This window comes from Misgurnus anguillicaudatus, chromosome 16, assembly GCF_027580225.2.
Source record: "Misgurnus anguillicaudatus chromosome 16, ASM2758022v2, whole genome shotgun sequence".
Classification (NCBI taxonomy): domain Eukaryota; kingdom Metazoa; phylum Chordata; class Actinopteri; order Cypriniformes; family Cobitidae; genus Misgurnus; species Misgurnus anguillicaudatus.
Genome location: NC_073352.2, coordinates 35,642,518 through 35,667,889, shown reverse-complemented (window position 1 = coordinate 35,667,889; position 25,372 = coordinate 35,642,518). Strand labels below are relative to the sequence as shown.

At 36.3% G+C, this 25,372-nt stretch overlaps 1 protein-coding gene across 5 annotated transcripts; it reads left to right on the top strand.

The window, feature by feature from the left end:
• Positions 1 to 137: 137 nt before the first annotated feature.
• tnip1 (TNFAIP3 interacting protein 1) lies at positions 138 to 23,600 on the top strand. 5 transcript variants are annotated; one of them, XM_073854562.1, is made up of 18 exons: positions 138 to 385; positions 5,063 to 5,232; positions 5,821 to 5,970; positions 6,055 to 6,143; positions 6,544 to 6,606; positions 7,090 to 7,284; positions 7,996 to 8,090; positions 8,314 to 8,449; positions 10,677 to 10,769; positions 10,883 to 10,948; positions 12,091 to 12,222; positions 16,636 to 16,764; positions 17,334 to 17,459; positions 18,822 to 18,947; positions 19,052 to 19,133; positions 20,921 to 21,108; positions 21,386 to 21,470; positions 21,899 to 23,600. In XM_073854562.1, exons 2-18 carry the CDS (start codon positions 5,088 to 5,090, stop codon positions 21,958 to 21,960), a joined length of 1,962 nt encoding a protein of 653 aa, XP_073710663.1. In that variant the 5' UTR covers positions 138 to 385; positions 5,063 to 5,087; the 3' UTR covers positions 21,961 to 23,600. The 5 variants fall into 5 exon arrangements, with proteins under 5 accessions (XP_073710663.1, XP_055034888.2, XP_055034886.2 ...); XM_055178913.2 differs by lacking the exon at positions 138 to 385 and adding an exon at positions 3,234 to 3,392 and having other exon boundaries at positions 19,052 to 19,132; positions 20,929 to 21,108; XM_055178911.2 differs by lacking the exon at positions 138 to 385 and adding an exon at positions 3,234 to 3,392 and having other exon boundaries at positions 19,052 to 19,132; positions 20,923 to 21,108.
• The last annotated feature ends 1,772 nt before the right edge of the window (positions 23,601 to 25,372 follow it).

The window sequence follows — 25,372 nt, the reverse complement described above, 5'->3', positions numbered from 1 at the left end:
GGGTTTGGTATATGTTTATAATATTAAATTGTGCATTATATGTGCAAATACACATGCATTGATCATTACGTCGTCTAATGCATTAACCTGCTGGTGTATGAATCTAGAATTTGATTTGAATTATGATGAGAAAGGCTTTCAGCATAATCTGAACAAACAAAACCCAACAAGTTACTACTGAATATATGTATATCTTGTCTGGTAACATTTAGCTAAGCAGACTTTAGTTTCTGGACACATACCAGGTCCCACTTTTGAGCTAAAAAATATCAGAGCCTGTCACTATGTGGGAATTCCCCCTTCTGTTTAAAAACACTGCAAACGCTTCCCCCATTGCCACTAGTTTCCTTAAAAATCGCCTCTCGGACACAACTATCATATGTAGGTGAGTAACTATACAATTATATCAAATATCATCTTATATCTAGATTTGATAACAGAAATAATTTGACATGTCTTTGCTCTTTTAAACTTAAGAGCAAAGCTTAAGACATTTGAAGTGGTGAATCAGTACATCTGCATTTTTTTTTCAAAGACAATTAACACAAGTGCATCATTTTCTAAATATAGACCATTTTAAAAGGTGCTTGCATTTATCAAACGATGATTGATCTTATATATTTGATCTCATTTTACATTACACTTTAACTGCACATGCATCTTTTTCAATTGCTTGAATTTTAACCATAAATAAGATCAGCAAGATCATCATATATGTGTACTGTATATATATTTGCATGCTTTCTTATATTTACATTTTGAGAGTTGGGCACGTAGACACTATTCAGTAATGTTATGTTATGACACCATAATTGTTAAACAAATTATCTGTGTGATGTTCATCTAAAACACCACAGTAAAAGATTTCCACAAGATGTCACCATTTATTTTCAATGCAGGGCAAGATTTGTAAAGTGGATGTTAAGTTTATCTTTATGGTTTATAATAATGGCTGCAATATTAATTATGAAAGTGATTATAACTATAAATATATAAACTATAAATGTTTTTAATATTCCGTTTCCTCTAAACAGATAGAATATATTATTCTGTGCTACATGACAATTTAATCAGAGGAATTATTCATTATTATATCACAGAGCTGTTGAATGCTTTATTCTGATTGGTTGAGAAATGTTCCACGGGTGTGCATTATTTTTCGTTTTTTGTCTTAAAATGTCTGTGGTGGATTACCACCTTGGTTGTGCACTATTTTTGAATCATTCAACGGCCCGTCGTCAATTATTCCTTACTTAATTATTGCTGAAGAAACTAACGAATGACTTTACAATCTGACTAGGTGGATATTTTTGTGCATGTATTTATTTTTTTTGCTTATAAAAGGATATGGGCAAATCTGTATAAATTAAAGTTAATATTACAAACAGATTTGTGTGAATTACCCAATAAATTCGATTGTCCACCTGTTTTAAAATGTGCCCCAGTTTGATGGTGAATCATATCATCTGTGTTAGTTTTAATGTGGTGAACCTGAGCACATAATGGAGAAATTAGAGATTTAATACACAGCACAAAAGCTTTTGAAATCATTTGAATACAAACAATTCCAAGAAGATGCAACACAATTACATCCCCATGACTCATGACTGAATACTTTATAATACACCTGAATCACACTGAAGTATTTACTTTAGTCATGTTTCTAAAGTATTTGACATGTACTAACAATACAGTCATTGGTTTATAACATCTATGAGACAACTCTACTCTTACTCAACATCTCTTTATGTTTCTTTTGTGAATTTCTTATTTCAATTTGTTCATGTATTGGTAAAATAAGTAATTATTGTATTTTTATATAATCTTAATATAAGACATACTGTACGATTATATTTATTATATTTTCAGCTAATGTATAACTCCAATTAACTCCAATGTTCTGTCTAGTTTTCTGCACTTCTGATTTAAATGTTTAAGACATTTTTAAGAGAGATAGAGAGAGAGATTTACTCAGGTGGAGTCGGGTATTAAGAATAGTCTTAGCTGTTATAAAATAAATGTAAGATCCTCAATAATGCACTTTTAAAGTTACACAGTGCCCTAAGAACCATTTTTGTATATGTTTTCCTTTAAGAACCTTTAACATCATTTTCACAAAAGATTCTTGATGTTTAAAGAATGAAATAATTCTTTTAAGAAAATGTGACTGAATGATTCTTTGGGTTTCCTCTATTGAATCATTGTGAAAACGCTTTTGCGGCAGTTTTATTTGAAAGAGTTTATCTTAAAACAACCTGTGTGTGTGTCCACCTATAACATCTAGTTGTAACCTATAGGGGTTAGACTATTAATGTTGATATTAGTCTGATAAATGTATGATATTTATTTATGATTTATGATAAATTCATGTATGTTATACAACTGGGGCCCCTCTGGCACCATCTCAGGGCCCCCAGTTTAAGAACCGCTCATGTAGTTGTGTAGTGTAGTGTAGTGTAGTCATGTAGTGTAGTGTAGTCGTGTAGTGTAGTCATGTAGTGTAGTGTAGTGTAGTGTAGTGTAGTGTAGTGTAGTGTAGTGTAGTGTAGTGTAGTGTAGTGTAGTGTAGTGTAGTGTAGTGTCCACAAAGAGGACAGCAGATGTCCTTTACAAAGCCATTAAGGGCTGGTTTCCCGGACGGGTATTAAACTAGTCCTAGACTAAAATAAATGTTAGAGCTGTCCAAACTGAAAACATCTTGCATTGACATGAAGTTCATCATTGCCCTTTGTTTTGCCTCAAAATGCACACAAGTAATGTTTTTAGTAAGGCATGTTTGTTAAAACTAGTTATATTTACTAATTAAACTAAGGCTTAGTCCTGGCTAAAGCTAATGCCTGTCTGGGAAACCACCCTTAATGTTCAAGTTTTACCTCAAATGTGCACCCATTATGCATTTTTATCATTTATATAGTTAATATTTTAGGGCTAATAAGTAAACCTTTAGGCTCACAGCTTATTGGCTAATAGGGTTTAAATTTTACTGTCCCTATGGGATAGACAAAGGTTTTTAGTTACCAATACTTTATTTATTTGGCAGATGTCAGCGATTATTTATTAATAATCCGCTATCCATTATCTCTTGTTAAAATACAACAAAAAATAAATACAACAATACAAAATTATTAATACTAATGACTGTGTGAACCGGATTTTTATTCTGTTTCTATTTTATGGTGGTCTACTTTCATAGATGTATTAAGGTATAAATGCATTTAATGAAAGAAAATGAATAGTGAGTGTAGCTTTAATGATAAGACAGATGTGTGGCTGTTGAGTGCGCGACGTGAACGCGCCTCTGTTTACATCTGCTCGCGGGGTGGAATTTCCCGGCTCGAGCCGCGAACCACTTCCGCAAACCATCGGCCGATCAAAGACGCGTCTCCATCAAGGTACAGAAAGAGATATTTATTCTTTAAAAATCCCCAGCCACACACAAAATATAAGCATTAATAACCGTTATCGTGTGATCGTTTTGTTCTGCTCGTTCTCAGGGCATCGTTGTGTTTATTTCGGTTGTGTTTATGGTTTAAAGGAGAGCTAGCGTGAAAGCTTTTGTCTGCTAGCGTGATAAACAAATCACCTGACGTTAGCCGGATGCTAAGCTAAAAGCAGCAGATATTTGTTTTGTTTTGTTTTTTCCAAGCGAGTCTTTCATTGATTAAACATAATAGGTTGACTTGATAGTGAGTTTTCGGTTCATGGTTAAATTAAAAGCTTAAGATGGCCATACTGCGCGTTTGTTTCAGATCGTCTAGTTAAGTGAAGTCATTTATGAGCTGTTGATTCAGAGCTCGAGGGGGTTACAGATAAACATGATACTTTAGATAAGGTTTCCTTTTGTCTAAAGTCACCGATCAGCGTTGATGTTGACAGTAACAGAGCTGTTTAAACGGGTCTTGTCATGGAAAGGAAAGTGAAAGGGTTTAGCTGATCCGGTTTGTTAGCTGTACATAGTGTGCACTTGGTAAAGGTAAGTTAGGTGGCTGATTGTGTTTGATTGGTGATATATTGTCATACTGTCGTCGTCTGGTGGGACAGGATCGTTTATTGCTGTATTTTGGTCTGTCACTAGGTATAAACAGTCTTGGGTAAGTTACTCAAAAAGGTAATTAATTACTAGTTTCTAACTATTGATATCTTCAATCGTGTAATTAGATTACGGTACAACTTATTCTCACCAGAAAGTATTTAATGACTTATTATTACTAATTACTATTTAAATTTTATCTAGTATACAAAGCTAGGCTTGGAACGGATCAAATAAATCATATAAAAATACATCAGTTATTCTGGTCACACTTTTTAAAGTCTAATTCTATTAACTACTTTTGCCTCCATATAGTCCAAATTACTGCTTATATTAATACTTAGTAAGTAGTTAAGTTTAAGTATTGTGTAGGATTAAGAATCTAGAATAAGGTTTTACAGAATCAGGCATTAATATATGCTTTATTATAAGTATTAATAAACAGACAATATCTCAGTAATATTATTGCTAATAACTAACCAGTTAATAGTGAGAATTGAGTGTTACCATTATTCTTATTAACTATTTAAAGTGAGAAGGATACATAAAACATGCAGTTTAACCTTAGACTTTAAATGTTAATGTTAAATCCACTATTGTATTATATATCATTGTTTTACAGTCCATACACAGGATTTACTTCAATTACATCAAAAATTACTGTTATTAAAGTAAGGAAAAAGTAATTACTTAGTAACTAGTTACACCCAACACTGGGTATAAATGTTGTTGTTTTTTAAAGTGAAATCTGCATGACCTCTGTGTTGAGATCAATGTCCATTATTTAGACTCTCACTGTTCATTCAATGACTTTTAGAATGAATGACACATGTTAGTTATGATAGAAAAGATGAGCATTCAAATCATGGAGTCTTGAAATAGTCAAAGAGAAATCCCCAAGATGTCATTATTCAAATGTCTCTCTTTGAATTGCAAATCAGTCACCAATCTTAACTCACCTTTCTGCTGCCGGATGATATTACACTGGTAATCTGAGAGTTTTGTTTAACCCTGATGTTTCCTCTGTTGTAGTACAAGGAGACATGTTTGGTAAGTGATGGAGGGAAAAGGCCCGTATCGCATCTATGACCCCGGTGGGAGCGATTGCCAGGTGAAAGACGAGGCCAACAGCCTCAGCTACAGACAGCTGCTAGAAGAAAACACCGTACTGAGAGAGAGAATGAAAGGACTGAAGAGTTTAGGTGAGAACATTGGAGCCGATGCCCATCAAACTTTAATGCTGTTTAAAAACGAATTAAACAGACCGCTTTTGTTAAACTCGCTCCTTAGTTTGTTAAAGTGACTCTATGAATGTATGATACAGCATATGTTATGAATGAACTAAGATAAATGCCATAAATGTTGCTCAATCTCAACATGAATCACCCACCTATATTCACAGTTTATTTAGAAAGCACAATAAAAACAACAGTGATTGACTATTGTGCTGCTGAATAATAGAGAAAGATAAACATACAATACATCAAATATTTAGACAAAAACAGAGAAATGTTTTTAATTTGTTTTTGAAAAGTGGTTCTGATGGAATGAACCTTATGAAGAACACTAGTCTATGGCAAAAGTCCCGTCACCTTTTGTCTTTAACCTATATTAGATCAAAGGATCTCGTGTTGCTAATATTAAGTCATGGCTCTATTGTTGGGTTAAGAATAGAAAAATGAAGAGATTCCAGATTTTCAACTTTTGGCAGCTATGCATCAGTAAACATGTGACAAACTACACCTTTATTATGTTTAGTTATGTCATCTTATCTCTCACATGACTGACAGGAGACCTGTTAGAGGAGTCTCAGACAGAGGCGGCGAAGCTTCGGAAGAGGGTGGAAGAGCTGGTGAGGGATAACGAAGCCTTGAAATCCTCCACGACCAGCTTCGCTTCCAGCCTGTGTATGGGCACTCCTGTTCAAACAGACACACAAGGTGCAGTTGAACCTCAGATCCTGAGCGAGTGAACATCTGCTTAGACTTAATAATCTGGATCTTTTCTGTTTGTGTCTTCTTTAGGTCGTGGTAAACATCACACTCATCCTTCATCAGAAAGACAAGAATCTCGAGATGGTTTAACTGGAAATACTTTACAACCAGAGGCAACTGTATGTGTTCATGTGGATTATAGGTTTTTGTTTGCATAATTTATGTGTGTGTAATTATTATTAATACATGTAAATTTCAGAAAAATATGATTTATATATATATATATACATTTGGTTTATGTTATATACTTCTTACGGTGGCAGTGTAATTTTAAGTTTATTTATTGCTGCCCTCTTCATACTGTATGTGACTGAGCACACGTTTTTCATTCACCACATCAGCTTTGGATGTAAATATATGACATAATTTCGTAGTATGTTGTGAAAATCATATGCTGGGAACGTAACAGTTCTGTGAATTCCTGGTCATTTTCCTTTTCTGCTAACACTTACACTGTGGTTTGATGTTGTCTCTTACTGTCAGAAAGTGTTGCAACACCGTGAATTTTTCTGTTTACAGGAAAGTTCATCAGAGTTTGAGGTTGTAAATATGGAAGAGAAGACCGCTTCGGAAACCCAGACGGTGAGTTTTATGGATGTTAGGAAATCCTGGGCACGTGTGAAATTGGTGCATTTCGAATCTTCGGTTTCCTGTCATTCATGAACGGGCACACAAGCAAGATTACAGTCATAGTAGTTGCTCAGCTTTTTCTCACTGCCCTTCCTTATCAAGGATGTGTTCATCGTAATGAATCAACAGATCTATATGAGACTGTTCCCAGGATGACTCACTCAAGGGAAACTCCAGGATTCAGTTAGTGAGCAGATAGACTCGAAAACTCGCGCGTGAAAGTACGGAATATCTCTTTGGGTGAAGTTACAAAACTTTTAAAAGTTTGTGATGGCAGAAATATGAATCTTCAGGTTTTTGAGAAAATTTTCTTTCTCAATGGGGATGTAATGATGGTAAGGGAGCCACTAGATGTTCCAGTAGGTAAAGGGTATTATGCAACAGGGTTTTTTTTTGGGAAGAGGATTCAGACATTAACACTGCCTTTTGATGCAGACCGGAGCGATGCACCTGCCACAGGAGAACCTCGAGCTGGCGAGTCAACTCCGGCGACTGGAGAGCTCTTTCAGCGTGTTTGCCGAAGAGTCCAATCCCAACCAACTGCTTGCTCACCTGGGCCGCATGGCTGTTGAGTTTCACCATCTCTCATCCAAGGTCCAAAAGAATGAACAGAGAACATCTCTTCTGCAGGTGAGCCCCTGAAAAACATTTTAACTTAGGGTGTAAGGATACAGAGATGCCACACTTTGGTTCATATGACGATGAGGGATTCAGGTTACTGTTCGGTTTTCTCTGCTGTGAGGGAAGGCAATCCTAAAGGTGACTTAATAGGATTACATTTAATAAAACTTATTAATGGCCGGGGCACGAGGGTGGAGGTGTACCCAATGGTTAGGGGTGTAACACTATATGGATATGGATTGATGCCACACATAAAATATCGATGTAAGGTACCTTTATTTTGACACTCTTCATGTCCACATTCCTTGACGTAATATTCATCTACGCATTTCCACCAAAACATCATTTATTTTAGTCTCGTTTGTGTAGACAGATTGTGAGTTATATAATATTTTGTATTTGGAAAAAGGATTGGACAAACAGAAAACATTTGCCAGCACCCACAGAAACACTAAAGACTTTGACTGTTTCTGTCATAAGATTGATTTTATGTGATCATTATTTATTTTTCTTTAGTGTATTATTTTCTTAGTTTGTTGTTGTAAAATTTCTGTCCCTTTTTAGTGAGTTTTATTAAAAGTTCATGTAATATATTTTGGTTGCATTTGTGAGTTATTTAAAATGTAACTGCTTAATTAGGCGCGTAATATTTTAAGTATGGATAAATAATCAGATCGAATCGAATAATAATTGCATTTTTGTTTTCATTTTTATCTCTAGACACTTTGCGAACAGCTAAGACAAGAGAACAGCGAACTTCGGAAAAAAATGGAAGAGGACCTTCAGTACCGCAACCGTGACTTAGAACAGCTGAGGTAATGTAGTTTACAGTACAATCTTTATTTTACACTTGAAAGGAGCAAAGAAATGACTGGAAGCAAAATAAACCAAAAAATCCAAGTACAGTCAGTGTTTCCTCCAGTGCTGGAATTGAGGGGTCTTTCCAACTGCTTTCCTGTCCCTGTCATGAACTTTTGTAGACTCATGTGAACACACACATACCTCAGGTTTGGTTTTGGTTTTGTCTGTTCTGGACAGGCAGGAGAACCTGAAACTGAAAGAGCAGGTGAGCGGAGGAGCACAGATAGCACCCAATGAACAACCCAGCCCGAAGGAGGAGCAAGTCAAAGAAGAGGGAGCCAAAACCAAGGTGGAAGTGACCATGAATCAGCAGGTGTGTATTGATTTCCTCTTCAGGTGACATTAGATTCCTGATGTCTTCTACATTTATGTAAAGTTTTCCATGTCCCTCTCGGAGAGGTGATGTCGAGGTTTAGTTGTGGCTTTTTCATGTGGTGGGAGTTCTTTAAAAAGAACCAGCGTGTAAATCGTTCTCCAGTTTCTATATCGAGAAGCTTCTTATTGAGTCACTCTCGATGCTTAGTTTAGATTCGGGAATACCACCCCGCTTCTGAAAATTGTCCTTCCTCAATGGTCTTTTTGTTCAAGTTCCTCAATTGTGGGCTTTTTTCATGATATGACTAAATATTGAAGAACAATACACATTGACGTTTGTTGTGTTGTTAAGTTCTTACTCAGCCTTGGTTGTTGTCGTGTTGTGTGATGGGAAAATTCTGCTTGTCATGTAATGGGTGCCAGTGGTTGTGTTGTGTAATCAGTCTGAGGTCAAGGTGGGATAGTTTATCATGTTTAAAACAATGATGATGATTCAGAAGAACTTTCAGTTCTGTTGAAAAGATAAGAGATGGGTGCAGATCTGGTGATTATTTATCATTTCATGTTTACTTTTCTGTTTGACACAGCTATGAACTGTCTTTGTTGTTGTATGATGAGCAACACTAAAATGATTCCTCTTTGTGATGAGTGAATTTACTTAGAAAACCGATTGCCTCAAAATTATCTAGCAAATAATGTTTGTTAAGCTTACTTCAACTTTGTACCTTGTACTTGTGTATTTGTGAAGGTAAGAAAATAATCTTAAGTACTGATAACGCAGTTTGTCAAATTGAACCTAGATTATGTCTTAAAGATATAAGTAAACCAAACTCAAACAAATCTACATTCATATTACTAGAAAAATATGCAATAACTGATTACCTTACGTTTCTCAAGTAACCCATAGTCACATTAGCGAGTTGCATTGTAAAATGTAATGTAAGTTCATTTAATTCATTGCAAATTGATCAGTTTACTGTTCATATAGTGATGTCACATATACGTTACACTGCATAATTGTCATGATTCACAGATGCAATGAACATTATTATTGTGGAGATAAACAGATTGTAAACAGGATTAAACTATACAATGTACCGTCTATCCGGACTATCGCGATTTAAAGGGATAGTTCACTCAAAAATAAAAATTCTGTCATTTTCTTATCCTCATGTTGATCTAAACCTTTATGAATAAAATATTCTGATGGACACAAAAGAAGATATTTTGATAAATGATGGTAAGCACACAGCTGATTGTACCCACTGAATTCCATAGTAGGAAAAACAAATATGATGGAATTCACATCAGCTGTGTGCTTGCCATAATTTATCAAAATATCTTCTTATATATTATTTTCCTACTACAGGGCTCGGAATTGCCATTATTTTGGTCACATATTCTTCTGAATTTAGTTGGCGGACCTCAAAAGTGATTTGGGAGCGTTTGCGCTACTGCAAGTGATTGTTGTGGTGCGACCTGTATTAAATTTTTTATTAAACATTTGCAAATAATTAGTGACCAATGACGCTTTAGACAGATGACTTGTGCTGTTTTGAGCATCCAAAGACACGAATATAAGAATTTCATATTTAGAGCTCCTTTCAGAGTTTGCACGGATGTCATTGTTATTGAGAAATGCGATCGTCAAATACACATGGACAACCCATCAAAATAAAAGTCTGTTAAACGTAATGAAGTCGACAGAAATATATTACTGTTAAACAGTAAAATCTACTTTTAAAATAATAAAAATTATGATTTTAAATTATTTTTATTTCTTAAGTAATATAATCATCCTCAAAATATTTGTCATTTTTTATTTATGAATTCAGTTTATTAAACATGCTGTTTGAAATGTATTGAAAGGTAAATAACCATTAAAAAAACCTGAAAAATAGGATTTGTGATTTATTTTTTATTTTTATTAAATTTACATGTTTTAAGCATATAAGAGCTTATTTAAAAATTGGCCAAGCACAAGTGTGTGGCAAATAATTTAAGATTAAGTATGATTATTCAAGCTTTCAATCTTCAGGATGATTAAGTTGTGGTGTTCCTATATTTTTCAATAGATGCTCCTAAATTTTTTGCTGGTTCTGCTTGTGTTCATCAAAATTAAAAATGATGAAATAAAATCTATCCCTTTAACATCTGATTTTGATGCATGTTTGACATCCATAAAAATAACAATTGATCATGACGTTTGTTTCTTATGTTGACAGTCTGGTAAAGCCGCTGAAAAAACGCCATCTAAGACCTTGGATCCAGAGATGTACGAGAAGAAGATCAAGCTTCTGGAGAAACAGAGAAGAGATGTAAGAAGTTTTTTTCGGAGGTCCCCTGCTATCTTGGTGTCTGTTTAAGAGCTGTTGTAATTTCCCATTGGTTTAAGTGTGACGTGTGAGCTGTAGCGTTTGACCTTTCTCAGGTACTGGAGGTGAACAAACAGTGGGACATTCAGTGGAATTCTATGAAGACACAGTTTGAACAGAAGGTACATCATCATCATTACAACATCTATACACTATAAACATCTTCCATTTGACCTTGTAACCTTTGTGGCTCACCTTGTTGCTGGTTAGCGTGACATAAAAACATCAATTACATGAATCACTCTACTAAGAAACAAAGATTGCTTAGTCCGTCCGTCCGTATTGAATGGAGGTGGGAGATGAATCACTACACGTAAAGCGGCGACCCGTTACTGCGTTTGGGTGTCTGTGGAAAGGCAGTAGGGTACAGGAATGGAAATCGTCTCTGTTTAAGTGTCATGGTGTTGTACACCAGACCACAGTCCCCTCCTGTCACACCTCTGGTAGAATTTCCCTCACCTCGCCTGTACCCACCGTCTTCCTGTTGTGGCTCGCCGGAGCGACCGGCCAAAGTCAAAGAGCCGCGTGATCTCACGCCTGACATCTCTGCGTTTGCTCGGCCTGAAAAAAAAAACGAAAACTTGGCTGTTTCTCTGCTCGCATCCTCTGACGTCACCGGGGATGATTTTAAACTCATAACAATGGAACAAAAACAGCAAATCTCCCACTGTGACCTTTATTTGTTTGTCTCATTTATTGTTTGTTGTTTACATGGGTCTAAACAACATGTTTCTGAATTAACTAGTCTGTGGTTTTCTAAACGTTTCATTAAAAAAAAGACGTTTCTGTCACAAAAAAGGAAATAGTTTAATGAGTAAGAATACTCATTTATTCTGTGCAAATGTTGTCATGTTAATCACATTTATCTGAAGCATCTCACAGTGTTTACCCGGGAACCCGCAACCCTTGTATTACGCGATGCTCCATCTATTGAGATAAAGGAACTTAGCACCTCAGTTTATCAAATCATCTCAGTTAAAGAGAGTTGACTAGTCAACCCCTCTATACTGAGTGTTTAAGCTGTTCATGATGTTGTTAATATATCTGACATCATATAAAGAGACAGACAGGCAGATATGCTGTAATATATAATACAGCCGTTTGCTCTTCTTTGATGCACTACTGGATCTTCTTTATGCATAACTTTAGTATTGTTTATTATTAGTTTGAGATTTAAACAAATATGACTCTGATGCTATGTTACAAAAAATAACTAGCAGAGTAATTATAATTTTATAACACATTATTTTCTTTCTCTTTGTAGATTACTGATCTCCGGCAGAGGCTCGCCGACTCTCAGAAAGCCGTTCTTGAACTGGAGGCGGAACGCGAGCAGAGACAGAGAGACTATGACAAAAAACTCCTCCTCGCCAAGTCTAAAATCGACAACGTTCAGGTACATAAGACTTTCTCCGCTGCTCATCTGATGCATATTGCACTCAAATGACAATTTTTAATATATTAACAATATACTAGGGATGCTCATATTGACCAGTTAACCAACGAATTTGTGACCGATTAATATTATCAGTGTAAAGAAAAACAATGCGTGTGGAGATGTGCCTACAGACAGTTTGCCACTTCTTTTATCCTTAATTTGTGAATGTCCAGTAATGACGTGAATCAGTGCTGTCCTGACGGTCTGGTGAAGTAATCATTTATATGAGAAATCATTTGTACTGCATTAGGGATGTTAACAATGAATCGATCTTCGATTAATTGTCGATAAGAATTAAAACGATAGAACATAACGATTGTCGAAAAAACAACCACGTGTGTGTTGTGACTGCGCAAAGCACATACACAGCTGGTGAAAAAACTAACCAAGCGCGAAGAAGTTAAACTAGCCATGATCACAACGATGCTCGATGCCAAACACTCACTTGGGCTTTATAACCTCATTCAAGACGAGGCTGGCTGCTAACGCAATGAAATGGCATCCGCAGTGGATCTGAGAGGTTCCGATGCCGAAAATCTAAACACAGTTAGGATACTGAAAGCAAAGACCCTCTTCAGGGAAGCCTGCAAGATTAGCATAGCAACGCTGCTAACGCTGCTTTACACAGGGAAGGAGACCAGAAGCCGTTTTTAATAAACAGATTAAAATGTAAAACTTAAATTCTGGCAAGAAACTGTTAAACGTAAACAGTAACTGACTGTCGTTACACTCTGAACGCCCACAACATATATCATTGATCATCATCATTACTGGCTGAGGCGCTACACGCTAAACACTTTTGCAGGTTTTCTAATGGAAGTTTGAAGTCTTCATAATATAAGCATCTTTGCTGAAACTACGCCGCAGGTGAGGTGACGAGGGGAAAAGTGCCCTTTGTGTGCTTCTTGGATATAATTACAACAAGTGGTGTATCAATGACTCGAAAAGCGAGGTGAACAACTAGAAAAATAACACTTGATGATAATGAAACTTTTATTTTGTCATGGACGCACTGACTTTCATCCGACTGTGCGGAGTGCCTGTTATGAAGTGGAGTTTACTGTGTCTATTAGTCATTATATTTCATTACGAGATTAAATTGTTGATTCTTATCAAAACACCAACTACATGGACTCATTTTACACTCCCACTAGCATGTTATTTAGACAAAATAAAATTTTAATTCGTGTGAGGAAGCTGGCATTTTTACGCACTTATGTCATTGGCTATACCACTGCTGTAACGCAGATTTTAATGTTTTAATATCCTTATCTAACCAATCTGTTACGTTCTGCTCAAGCCGCGCTGGTAAAGTTGATCGATCAGTGTGGTCATCTGCATTTACTGGATCAGATTCAGCTCGTATTGATAAGATAGTAAAGACGATATTAACTCCTGTCAGGCACCGAATCTTTCAAACATGGTAATGAGCGTCACATTTCCAGATGATATCAGAGGTATTCAGGCCAATCACAACGTACAGATTAGCTGGACAATCGGAGGACACAGTGCTTTTCAGATAGGTGAGCTTTGTGCAAAATCAGTGTGTTTGAGAAAGGGAGGGATTAATGGAGCAACAACAATGTACAGTATGTGGAAAATAATGTGTTTTTTAACCATAAACCACATGAACACATTGTATTATACCAAATACACACAATAAGCAATGATATAGGTGCTCTTTAACACTGAATATGAATCTGATATTTACAGTCACTGTTAAGCTTCATTAGACTCCTAAAGCTGTCATTTGGGTTTTCTCTTGGGAAGCACCGGTCTCTTCTACATAATGACCATCAGTATGAGTATAGTTTCACTTTTAGTCCTCATAGGGGATGGTCACGCTCTATATAACCTCTCTCATTGTCTAGACTAAAGAAGTCAATAAAACTAATGTCATATGATGATTGGTTTCAGTTTCACATTTACAAACATCATATCTGCATAACTTTTAAAGGTGTAGATGTTTTGTCAGCGTGACTCGCCCACATCAGACTTTAGCAAATTAGTTTTTTTTTTTTTTTGAGAAAGTCATTGAAGTAGAACTGTGTGGAGGTTGTTTAACGAAGACATGTCACAAGACTACTTTAAGATGTCAAATAAATCTTTGGTGTCGCCAGAGTACATATATGAAGTTTAAACCCCAAAGATCATTTATTATAAGACGTTAAAATTGACACTTTGTAGGTTTGTGCAAAAAGTTTTTGGGTGTGTCCTTTAAAATGCAAATGAGCTGATCTCTGCACTAAATGGCTGTGTTGTGGTTGGATAGTGCAGATTAATGGGCGGTATTATTATAATAAGATCCCCTTCTGACATCACAAGGGGAGCCAGACTTCAATGAGCTATTTGTTTTGGGTTATTGGGTTGATCTTTATCACATTTTCTAGGTTGAGAGAAGCACTGAGGAGGACACAATTATCGCACTTAAAGGAACAGTATGTAGGATTGTGGCCCAAACTGGTATTGCAATCACAAAACTGGTGGCCAATACACAACATGACAACATAAACATCAGTTGACGGCTGCAACTCTACTTTTTAAATGACAATATCCTGACCAGACCACTGTTGTCAGTGATATAAGTATTTGAAATGAAAATGATTTCTTAATGTCTAGTGACATTTCAGGGACATTTTATGAGTAATTGATATAAATTTCTTACATAATGTTCCTTTAAACATGGAAAAAGTCTGATTTTCATGATATGTCCCCCTTACTGTGTGCGTTGCCAGATTTAAACTCTGAGCTGTGCAGATTGAGTTTTCCTGAGAATGTGTTGAGAACAGTGCTTATAAATCACTCTCATGGTACTTTGACGTCATTTATTGAACCAGGAAGACCTCACGGAGATTAAGAATCTCTTTTACAGGAGGAATGTCCTAGCCAGTGGAATAAAACGTTTCAAACACAAATAGACAAAACAACACACCAAAAAAAAAAAAACCCACACCATAGAGTCATCTCCCAGCTCCTGGATCATTGATTTAAAATGATCCAGGCACACCGGCTTTTGTAATTTCAATCACGACTGAGAGGAGAATTCAAGTCTGGATGTCAAACTTAACACAGAAACACAACAAAACACTACAAACTTACAATGGTGCTCAGCGCTGGATGGTGGCTTATATCTACACACAGACACGTGAGATAGGGATGTGTGTGAAAAGAGAGCCTAGCCAACATAAATTTACAATGAATGTCTAATTTATTGTCGGTTCAGGTGAACTAATGTTAACACACGGTGCCTTATTGCATAGTGTTAGTTACAGTATATGTTACTTACTGTATATTTGACTAATTTGCCTGTGCTGGTAAAATGAGTCGTAATGCTCACAGTGTAAATTTGAGTTAGAGGCGAAAGAAAGTCTAAATGTAGATTTTGGTGGAAATTTAGGTTTTCATAATGTGGTACATTAAGTCCTCGTCTAGCGATCTCAATGCTCTAAATAGTTATTAAACATCTAAAATGATCTTTATTTGTATGTTTTCTCAGAGGTGTATCGCCTCAAAGATGCGTCTCCATCCATATGCGTGTCTGATATTTCGGTTTGGGTTTTAACACAATGCAGGAATTAGACAATAAAGTGCCAGACTTGTTTGATGTTAAAAGAGTTATTAAAAGAGATAAGACACAAAAAATGATCTTCATCGCACTGACTGACACATCTAAATCACACAGACTCTGTTTTAAAAATATCAGTTTTGAGAAAAATTCGCGCAAATATAATTTATGTCTTAAGTGAATGTTTGATTAACTGTTGGGAACTGATGTGTAAGATTATATTTGATCCTTACATTACAATAGATCTTAAAACTGTCTGTCTCAGTGTCAATCAAACAATAAAAGAAAAAAAAGTTGAACGTATATTTCCTTTAGATGTTGTTTTTGACTTTGTGTGCTAAATCTACACTCTCAGAAATAAAGGTACAAAAGTTGTCACTGGGGGACAGTACTACCTTTTCAAAAAGGTACACATTTGTACCCAAAAAGTGTATATTAGTACTTCAAAGATACATGTATGTACCTTTTTTTTAAGGGTACTGTCCCAGTGAATTTTAAGATCTGGATCGGTGTGGTGACTTTACTTTTGATTCTTTAAAAATCTTTTAACTTGATTTTTCTCATCTGACTTTGCTGACTCTGTCAACTTTAAACAAAGAGTCAAAATATAAATAACTTTATAAATAAATGTGCTCATTCTGACGAATTTTGTCAGTACGCAAATATGTTTAGTTGGTGTAGTTGCAGTTTGAAAAATGTTTTAAGAGAACTAAAAAAAAAGTACAGCAGGTGAGTTTTGTCAATTGTCAGGTATGTTCTGTTTAAAGATAAAGGAATGTATTGATAAGACGTGTTTTCTTCTATAGGGTGAGAAGGAATGCCTTACATCAGAGACATGTGAGTTAAAACAAAAGGTGCGTTACCTACAGGACCAGTTACTACCACTTACTAAACAAAGAGAATATCAGGAGAAAGAGATCCAACGACTTAACCGGGTCAGTCAAAATCACATCTTACACCCACATCATACATCTCCACATAGGGACTTTCCATCTACATCTAAATCGAGCTCGTTATACTGAGAATAAGTCTAAACTAAACCCAGCTTTACTAGTGAAGAAACACATTTAGGAACTAACTCTTCTGTTGAGGGCGTCTCTTAAAATACAAACATTCACACAGAAATATAGTAGCTGAAAAAAATCTAATAAAAGTTGATCTAATCATTGTGTGTGAGTCTAATCTAACTGCTGACCATTTATTTATTTCCCATGATTCATTATTTTTAGTTACTTCACCAGTTCATTTATATAATATGTATATAAATATGAATATGTATATATTTTGAAGCACAGACAGCCCAACTTGTCTCTCAAGTAATATGAAGTCATTAAAACTGCATGTCGAATAGAAACCTTTAAAAATCTCTTCATCTAAAGTATGATAAGATTTCACACCACACAGATTTGAATAATTTGGGCACGTGGATGAAATAAAGAAATATTGCATTTCCTATGTCATCATATATTAGTTCTGACCCAATATTGTTTGTTTATTTATTTAGGCATTAGAAGAAGCATTGAATCTTCAATCTCCATCCTCCACCCAGCCAGGCATGAACCTGGGAGACGGTGTTGCCAACCTGAGACAGCAGGAGCTTCATACACAGATAGCTGTCTTAAAGGAGCAGGTACTTATATAATCCTATGCACACAGAATGGGTTTAAAATCAATTTCAAACCAAATAACACACATTAAGCCTTATCAAAAAAGACTAAAGGTTACAGTAGCTGGGTTTCCATAAAAAGTGAAGCAAATCTTTTTAAAATATGCAAAAAGAAAATGAAAAAGAAAGGAATGCAAATTAGGTGCGTTTCCATCAAGATGTTTGAGTTAACGATGCTAGTATTGGTAATCCAATGTCAGCTGACTCCCCAGGAAGGGCATTAAGATGACAACAAGCCCCATGTATGATAAAGACAATGACAGCTGATACAGATAGTCGATCAGTCATGTGTGTTTATTGTTTGCTATGTCAGAATTTATTCTGTGAATGTGTTTCCGTCTCTCGTTTTTCACATTCGCAAAAAATCAAAAACCACTTCACAACACCATTTGCTGACTCTTTAGCCAACTTTAAAGGAAAACACCACGGTTTTTTGTATATTTTACTATGTTCTTACCTCAGCTTAGATTAATTAATACATACCTTTTTTCAATGCATGCACTTTTAATCTTTGTACAGCATCTTGTGAATGTGTTAGCACTTAGCCTAGCCCCATTCATTCCTATGGATCCAAACAGGGATGAATTTATAAGCCACCAAACACTTCCATGTTTTCTCTATTTAAAGACTATCACATGAGGAGTTACACCAGTAAGTATGGTGGCACAAAATAAAACTTTTGTTTGGAGCCATAGGAATGAATTGGGCTAGGCTAAATGCTAACACATTCAAGAAGTGCTGTACAAAGATTAAAAGTGCATGCATTGAAAAAAAGGTATGTATTAATTCATCTAAGTTGAGGTAAAAACATAGTAAAATATTGAAAAACGGCGGTGTTTTCCTTTAAGACTCTGCTAAAAACCTCATTTGTAAGTGGCTTTGGACAAAAGTGTCACTGTCTTCTAAATGACTAAATGTAAAAACGTTTTTGCGAATTAAGGGATTTTTATTGCGCATATAATCATGGTGATGGAAACATGGCTAATGAAACAAACACACACTGTTTCAAAAAAGAAGTGCTCGGGTTGTCAAAAGTTAAATGTTTTACATGATGAACCATACCTGTGGTTGACTTTGTCAATGTCATTCCTGGAATCAACTGGTTAAGAGTCATCTCAAAAACAGCCTGACTTCAGTGTTAAGGGCTTCTATACACGCTGTTACTATAGATGTGAAGCTCAAACAATGAGAAACTATTATTGTACATCCTCAAGGTGTCTCAGAGGTCCAGAGGTTTCATGCAATGAATGCAGTGTGAATCATACATTTTAAGACAGTGTTGATACGGTTCTACTTTCATCATCATCATCATCATGTGTTTTCCAGGTGAAGATCTTTGAAGAAGACTTCAGGAAGGAGAGGAGCGACAGAGAGAGAATGAACGAAGAGAAAGAAGATCTGAGGCGGCAAGTGGAAAGATTACAGGGTCAAATGACCAATCTGACCAATCAGGTCAGCAGCTACACATGGCCTTCATCTGGCCAATCAAATGACAATTATTTAGACAAACATAATAGCGTATGTGTGTGTAATAATAAACTGAATGTGTTTTTCAGCTTCATCAAGCACAGAATGAGTGTCAGAGAGAGCGAGCTGAGAGGTGTAAACTGGAGCGACTGCAGATGCAACACAAACAGGTAACTCTCATTGTGACCGCATGAGTCCATAACAATCTCTCAGTGTATCTCACTTCACTTCATATATATTCATATCACTGAAAATAAGTCAGCAAGCGTCCTGAATCCCTGATGTATAGTGAGTCAGTGTCTTTACCAGTGCCCGAGCGCCTGTACACGATATACTAGCTGGGTTCATTACAAACAGTGTGTGTGCTTTTTCAAGGTAGGGGATGTCCAAACAGACGCTCCGGGTAAAAAGAAAATGATTGTTTTATTTGCTCTATTTGCCAAGTGTATTTGAATCGGCCACACAATGACCGCAACTCCATCAAAAGTTTATACATCAAGACCTCTAATCTGTGAAGGGAACCGAGCTGATGGCAGATAGAGCGACCGTACAGCTCAAGTGTCTTCCTCACTCATTCATTAACAGTGGTGGATGATACATAAACCATACATGATGGTGAAGCGGTTACTGTAATTATACTAGTAGAATACTTACCTAAAGGATTGTTAGAAATACCTGGTCAATTTATCAGTAATGCACTTATCTAATTAACCAATCACATGGCAGTTACTTCAATGCATTTAGGGGTGTGGTCCTGGTCAAGACAATCTCCTGAACTCCAAACTGAATATCAGAATGGGAAAGAAAGGTGATTTAAGCAATTTGGAACATGGCATGGTTGTTGGTGCCAGACGTGCCGGTCTGAGTATTTCACAATCTGCTCGGTTATTAGAATTTTCACGCACAACCATTTCTAGTGTTTACAAAGAATGGTGTGAAAAGGGAAAAACATCCAGTATGCGTCAGTCATGTGGGCAAAAATGCCTTGTTGATGCTAGAGGTCAGAGGAGAATGAGTCGACTGATTCAAGCTGATAAAAGAGCAACTTTGACTCAAATAACCACTCGTTACAACCGAGGTATGCAGCAAAGCATTTGTGAAGCCACAACACGAATAACCTTGAGGCAGATGAGCTACAACAGCAGAAGACCCCACCGGGAACCACTCATCTCCACTACAAATAGGAAAAAGTGGCTACAATTTGCACGAGCTCACCAAAATTGGACAGTTGAAGACTGGAAAAATGTTGCCTGGTCTGATGAGTCTCCATTTCTGTTGAGACATTCAGATGGTATTCAGAGAATTTGGAGTAAGCAGAATGAGAACATGGATCCATCATGCCTTGTTACCACTGTGCAGGCTGGTGGTGTAATGGTGTAAATGGCCCCTTAGTGCCAATTGGGCATCGTTTAAATGCTACGGCCTACCTGAGCATTGTTTCTGACCATGTCCATCCCTTTATGATCACCATGTACTCATCCTCTGATGACTACTTCCAGCAGGATAATGCACCATGTCACAAAGCTTAAATCATTTCAAATTGGTTTCTTGAACATGACAATGAGTTCACTGTACTAAAATGATCTCAACCCAATAGAGCATTGTGCCCTAGGTGTGCATCCCACAAATCTCCATCAACTGCAAGATGCTATCCTATCAATATGGGCCAACATTTCTAAAGAATGCTTTCAGCACCTTGTTGAATCAATTCCATGTAGAACGTAAGGCAGTTCTGAAGGCGAAAGGGGGACAAACACAGTATTAGTATGGTGTTCCTAATAATCCTTTAGATGAGTGTGTATCACAGCTATCAGCCAATCAGATTCCAGAAGCAGAAAGAAGTGTTGTATAAATAGAAACATTAAACAGATAATGCAGAGTGTTTTAATAAATCTAGTGCATTCCGTGAACTGAAGACAAGTAGAACTCATTTGTCTTTTGTTTTTCCAATGTTTTGGAGGGGCAGCAGGAAAGGAGAACGTCTGATCCTACGTCGGGCGCTCCCAACGGCCCCATGAGTCCTCCGTACTGCGGCCCGTTTGTTCAGGTTGGCCATCAAGGTCTGGAGGGGTGGCCCATACACTTTCCTCCCAGGATGCCTAACATCAATACGGCACCCGGCAGGGATTTCCAGCCTGTTAATCCTGTAAGTTTTTCACGAGTTTGAATCCTGCTTACCTCAGAGTCGAGAGCATTTGATTATATTATAAAGTAACATTTTTAGCACAATATTTTTCTTTTCATTTTTTGCTTCTTAGAGTCACAGAAGTGTTATTTAAGTGTATTAGCAATGTGATGTACTAGAAATATGTGATGATGATTTGTCTTGAATATGCAGAAGTGGACACACATTGAATCATTGTTCTCTAAAGGCGTCAATATGAGAATACGAATGTAATCATTTCTTGTGTTTGTGTTTTCAGGGTTTTCCCTGGCAGTCATCATTCCCACAGCCACGTGGTTCAAGAGGACCGGCGGACACGGCAAGAGCGCCTCCAGAAACAGCAGGTATGTATCAGAGGATAAAAACACCTGACCCAGTGATATTTAAACTGAATCAGTCATCATCTTCCACTGAAGGCTGTTCAAATGATGACGACGATGTGAACCAAATAAAAGCAGCTTCCATTTTCACAATGATTTATACAAGCCCTGTTTACAGTACTTCACTTTCCATTTGCTTTATTCTCTTTCATTTTGATCAGATCATTATTACTCACATCTAAAACAAATAAAAGCTTCTGACATAAAGCCAATGTTGTGTTTGCTGGGAAAATAAATAATATAAACCAGATTCTGAACAGAAATCAAACAAATTCTGACTCTTTTATAAAATGATTCCCTTCTGAATATTCACGTGTCACATTATTTAACTCACTGCAATTTCAAAGGTTAAGGAAAAAGTGTTTTTTTAATGTGACATTTTTTGCTGACAGAAATGGGAGCAACTGGATTTGGGAAAAGGGAGCGTCCGAACATGGATCCTGGAAAGCACTAAACAGACACACACACACACACACACACATATGCACACGCACATTCTCTCTCCTGGAATGGCTCATGGCTAGTAGCATGCTGCAGTTTATTTTCAGTTGGCATGGTGTGAACTTTAGTTTTTTTCCTCTTGTGTACATATCTTCTATATCTACCACTGATACAAATGTTGTTTATATACTTACGTTTTATAATCCTGTTTGTGAAACACTGTCCTGGCAAATTAAGAATATATATATATACATTTATTATTTGATCTTTTTATGATTGTTGAAGATAAAATGATCTGCTTTATATTAATTCTATGCAGGAACTGAAGTCAATTATTTAATGGATAAAATGATTGAATGTCATTTTGACACCGTATACCTACAGAGTTAAGGGAAAACTGTATAATAATATACCACTTTATTGATGGAAAATGACCTTATTAAATGAAATGAAATTTATTGTAACGTCATTCCCTGACGCATCAGTATTTATACTTACGGTGGTGATAATAACTTGATGTCAGTGCACAATTAGAGAAAAGATAAAGTCTACATCTAAATGAAAGTAACTCTATATTAACAAACGTCCAACAGCAGACTGGGACCGATCTGATTCGTGATTTGTTGGTCAAACCCGGTTGAATGTGTCATCTGCCCCACCATTTACTGAAGCCATATCCAGTTGATAAACCTTTTCATGGATTTGATTATGTTCTGGTTTTACTCTGTTAGACATTTCGATGGCTTGTTGATCTTTTAGTTGCTTGTTATTGAGTACGAACGGCCCTCATCGGGTCTTAGTAAATGAATGGCAGAAGTTACATGCTAGATTTGCTTGATATTGTTGAATATTCAGTGTTGAAAACCATTATTCCCTATGTGCAAATAGAAGTGATAAATTATTTATAATCTATTGTTTTGACCGCCGTGTGTGTGGTCTATTGTCTTAAGTAATGTTGTCTTTTGTGTATTGTTTTGTGTCTCCCTTTACATATTGTAGCTACTGGAGGATTGTAGGATGTGAGTTTGTGTGTTTGTGCATACGCGCAATCAGAAGAAGAAGTGGGCCAGAATAAATAAGTTAATGATATCACATTAATGCAGCCCACTTTTATTGGCCTCACTCTTGATTTTGGCTGAAACGTCGGCGAGAATCAAGAACGATTGAATGATGTCCAGATGTTGCACTCAAACACGTCATATGTTTGAAACTAGATGATCAGGGTAAGAATGATGTGTTTTCTGCTTTATGGTCACATTCATCACACGTGTGCAGTGTCTTTTAACTGCATCGACCCACGCTTTAAACCAAACGCTAAAGGTTTGTATGCTTGCGAAATCTTATCAATGGCAAGCAATCGATCTGCTTTCAAAAGTGGTGATATTTGTCATGTAAATGTAAAAATAGTCAGGCAGACGGGCATTTCTTTTCTGAATATGTGGTGGGATTTATTCAACAGAATGAAGTGTTTTCAAGTTGAAATGTCTGTGAACTGGACTGCACTGGGAGCTTTATTAACTGGTGCCCATTATTTACTGGTTTTGTGCTTTTGGAATGACTTCTTTTTCCTTCAGTGGGTGAAAGCATATCTCCTGTGGATCTTTTGTAATTGATTAGTATAATAAATATATTCTGACTGTCTAAACCTTCAAATGTTTCTGTGTGAGAATCAAGACCACGTGGATTTATTTAAGCGCTGTGGTCAGTTTTTTACATTCAATTCAATGGTCAAAATTGATCATAACTGTTACATAAAGACTGATTAGCCCTAACTAATTGCTAGTTGGTCAGACTAGTTCTTGAGACACAGTCTTAACTTACTGGCTATGTTTATACAACCGTACTGTATTCCTTTGCATCTTTTAGTTTATTCAGTATTTTGTCCAAATCAGATCTCCATTTGGCACGACATGTGACCCTGTCTGAGAAATCAAGACTCATAATCTTACGATGAGATGATTCGAGCATCGAAGTACGTTTTTAATCTCTGACTTGATTTTACTCAGTCAGCATTAAATATATTATGATCATACCCATATGGCAAAAAAATTCAAATACAATTTTAAATATATTTCAAAAAATACAGAAATGACCAAAAAATATTTTTGCTGAAATATATTTAGAAATATGTTTACAAAAATGTATTTTTCACCAATGTATTTTTGGCCGTTTTTATATAATTTAAAGCATTTATATTCACGTCACATTGGAAAAAACTTTGTTATAACCTGTAACAACAGGTTTAAAAAGGTTCAAATAAAATATATTTTCAACTGCACAAATATACTTCATAAACTTTTATATTTTGGCCAGGAAAAAATATATATTTTTGCTGTATGGGTTGTAAAATTAAAAATGTATTTCTTGCCCCTTGAAATATAATTTATCTTGATATATGAAGGTTAAAACTAAATACATTTTTTAATTCAAAAATATATTTAATTATGCTTACCCAAGTAGCAGTGCTTCTGACAACATAGTTTCCAGTATGTACTGTTAAAAGATCGCTGTGTCTCATATCACCTTGTTTTTTGTACACGGTGTGAGTATACAAATCACAACACATAAATAGGAAAATGTTCGCGTTATTGTGTCACTTATTGGGAGCAGTTTGCTAGCTGGAGCCATTCACTTCCAGACTTTGTGCTAAGCTAAGCTAGCGGGGGCTGCGTCAGACAGAGTTACAGCACGCACAGAGATGAGAAAGGTATGTATGCACTTATCTAACTCTGAGGAATACAGCGAATAAGATAAATTCCCAAAATCTGGGCGTGTTCCTTTAAAACATATTTTTGGCTAGAGAAATTTAATTTTTGTCGTATGGGTATTTTCACACAATTTTCTTTATGTAGAAACCAGCAAAATGCGAAAATCGTGAAAAAGTTGTCATGTGTGGCTTATTATGTCAAAATATGTGTTTGGTGCATCATGGGAACCTATGTGCATTACGTGTCATGTCAAAATACGCGCATGCTACAGAGGCTTTGTAAGAGTTTATGATAAAAGAAATGCTCATGTTTGCTACTCGCTTAATCTTGTGTGTAATTCGAGTTTAAGTTAGTGTCTTAAGAAGTTTTTGTGAGTGTCTCTTTTATCATAAACCCTTTTGAAGCGACTGCAGCATGCACATACTCCGACATGACACGCAATGCACGTAGGTTCCCCCGACACACCAAACACATACTTTGACATGATGAGCCACACGCATGACGCACTGAACACACATTTAGGTTTTTTACCGCCTCGGAAGAGAAGGCCCTGGCCGCCACTGGAAATCAGTAAATCACAGGCAGGGTTTCACTTAAAATGTGATTTCGCCCTAAAACCAGTGCAGTAAATGCTCTGAAAGCTAAAGGTTGCCTCTGGACAGAATATTAAGTTAAGTCTAGCTTGGATGTCACATTTATGAAGAAAGTTTGATAGCT

Bases quoted from the DNA above. Each gene is read 5' to 3' on its own strand.
- tnip1 (XM_073854562.1), top strand. From the start codon at position 5,088: ATGGAGGGAAAAGGCCCGTATCGCATCTATGACCCCGGTGGGAGCGAT. The intron at 8,450-10,676 runs GTGTGTATTGAT...TTATGTTGACAG, and splicing joins AAGTGACCATGAATCAGCAG to TCTGGTAAAGCCGCTGAAAA. The intron at 18,948-19,051 runs GTCAGCAGCTAC...TGTGTTTTTCAG, and splicing joins TGACCAATCTGACCAATCAG to CTTCATCAAGCACAGAATGA.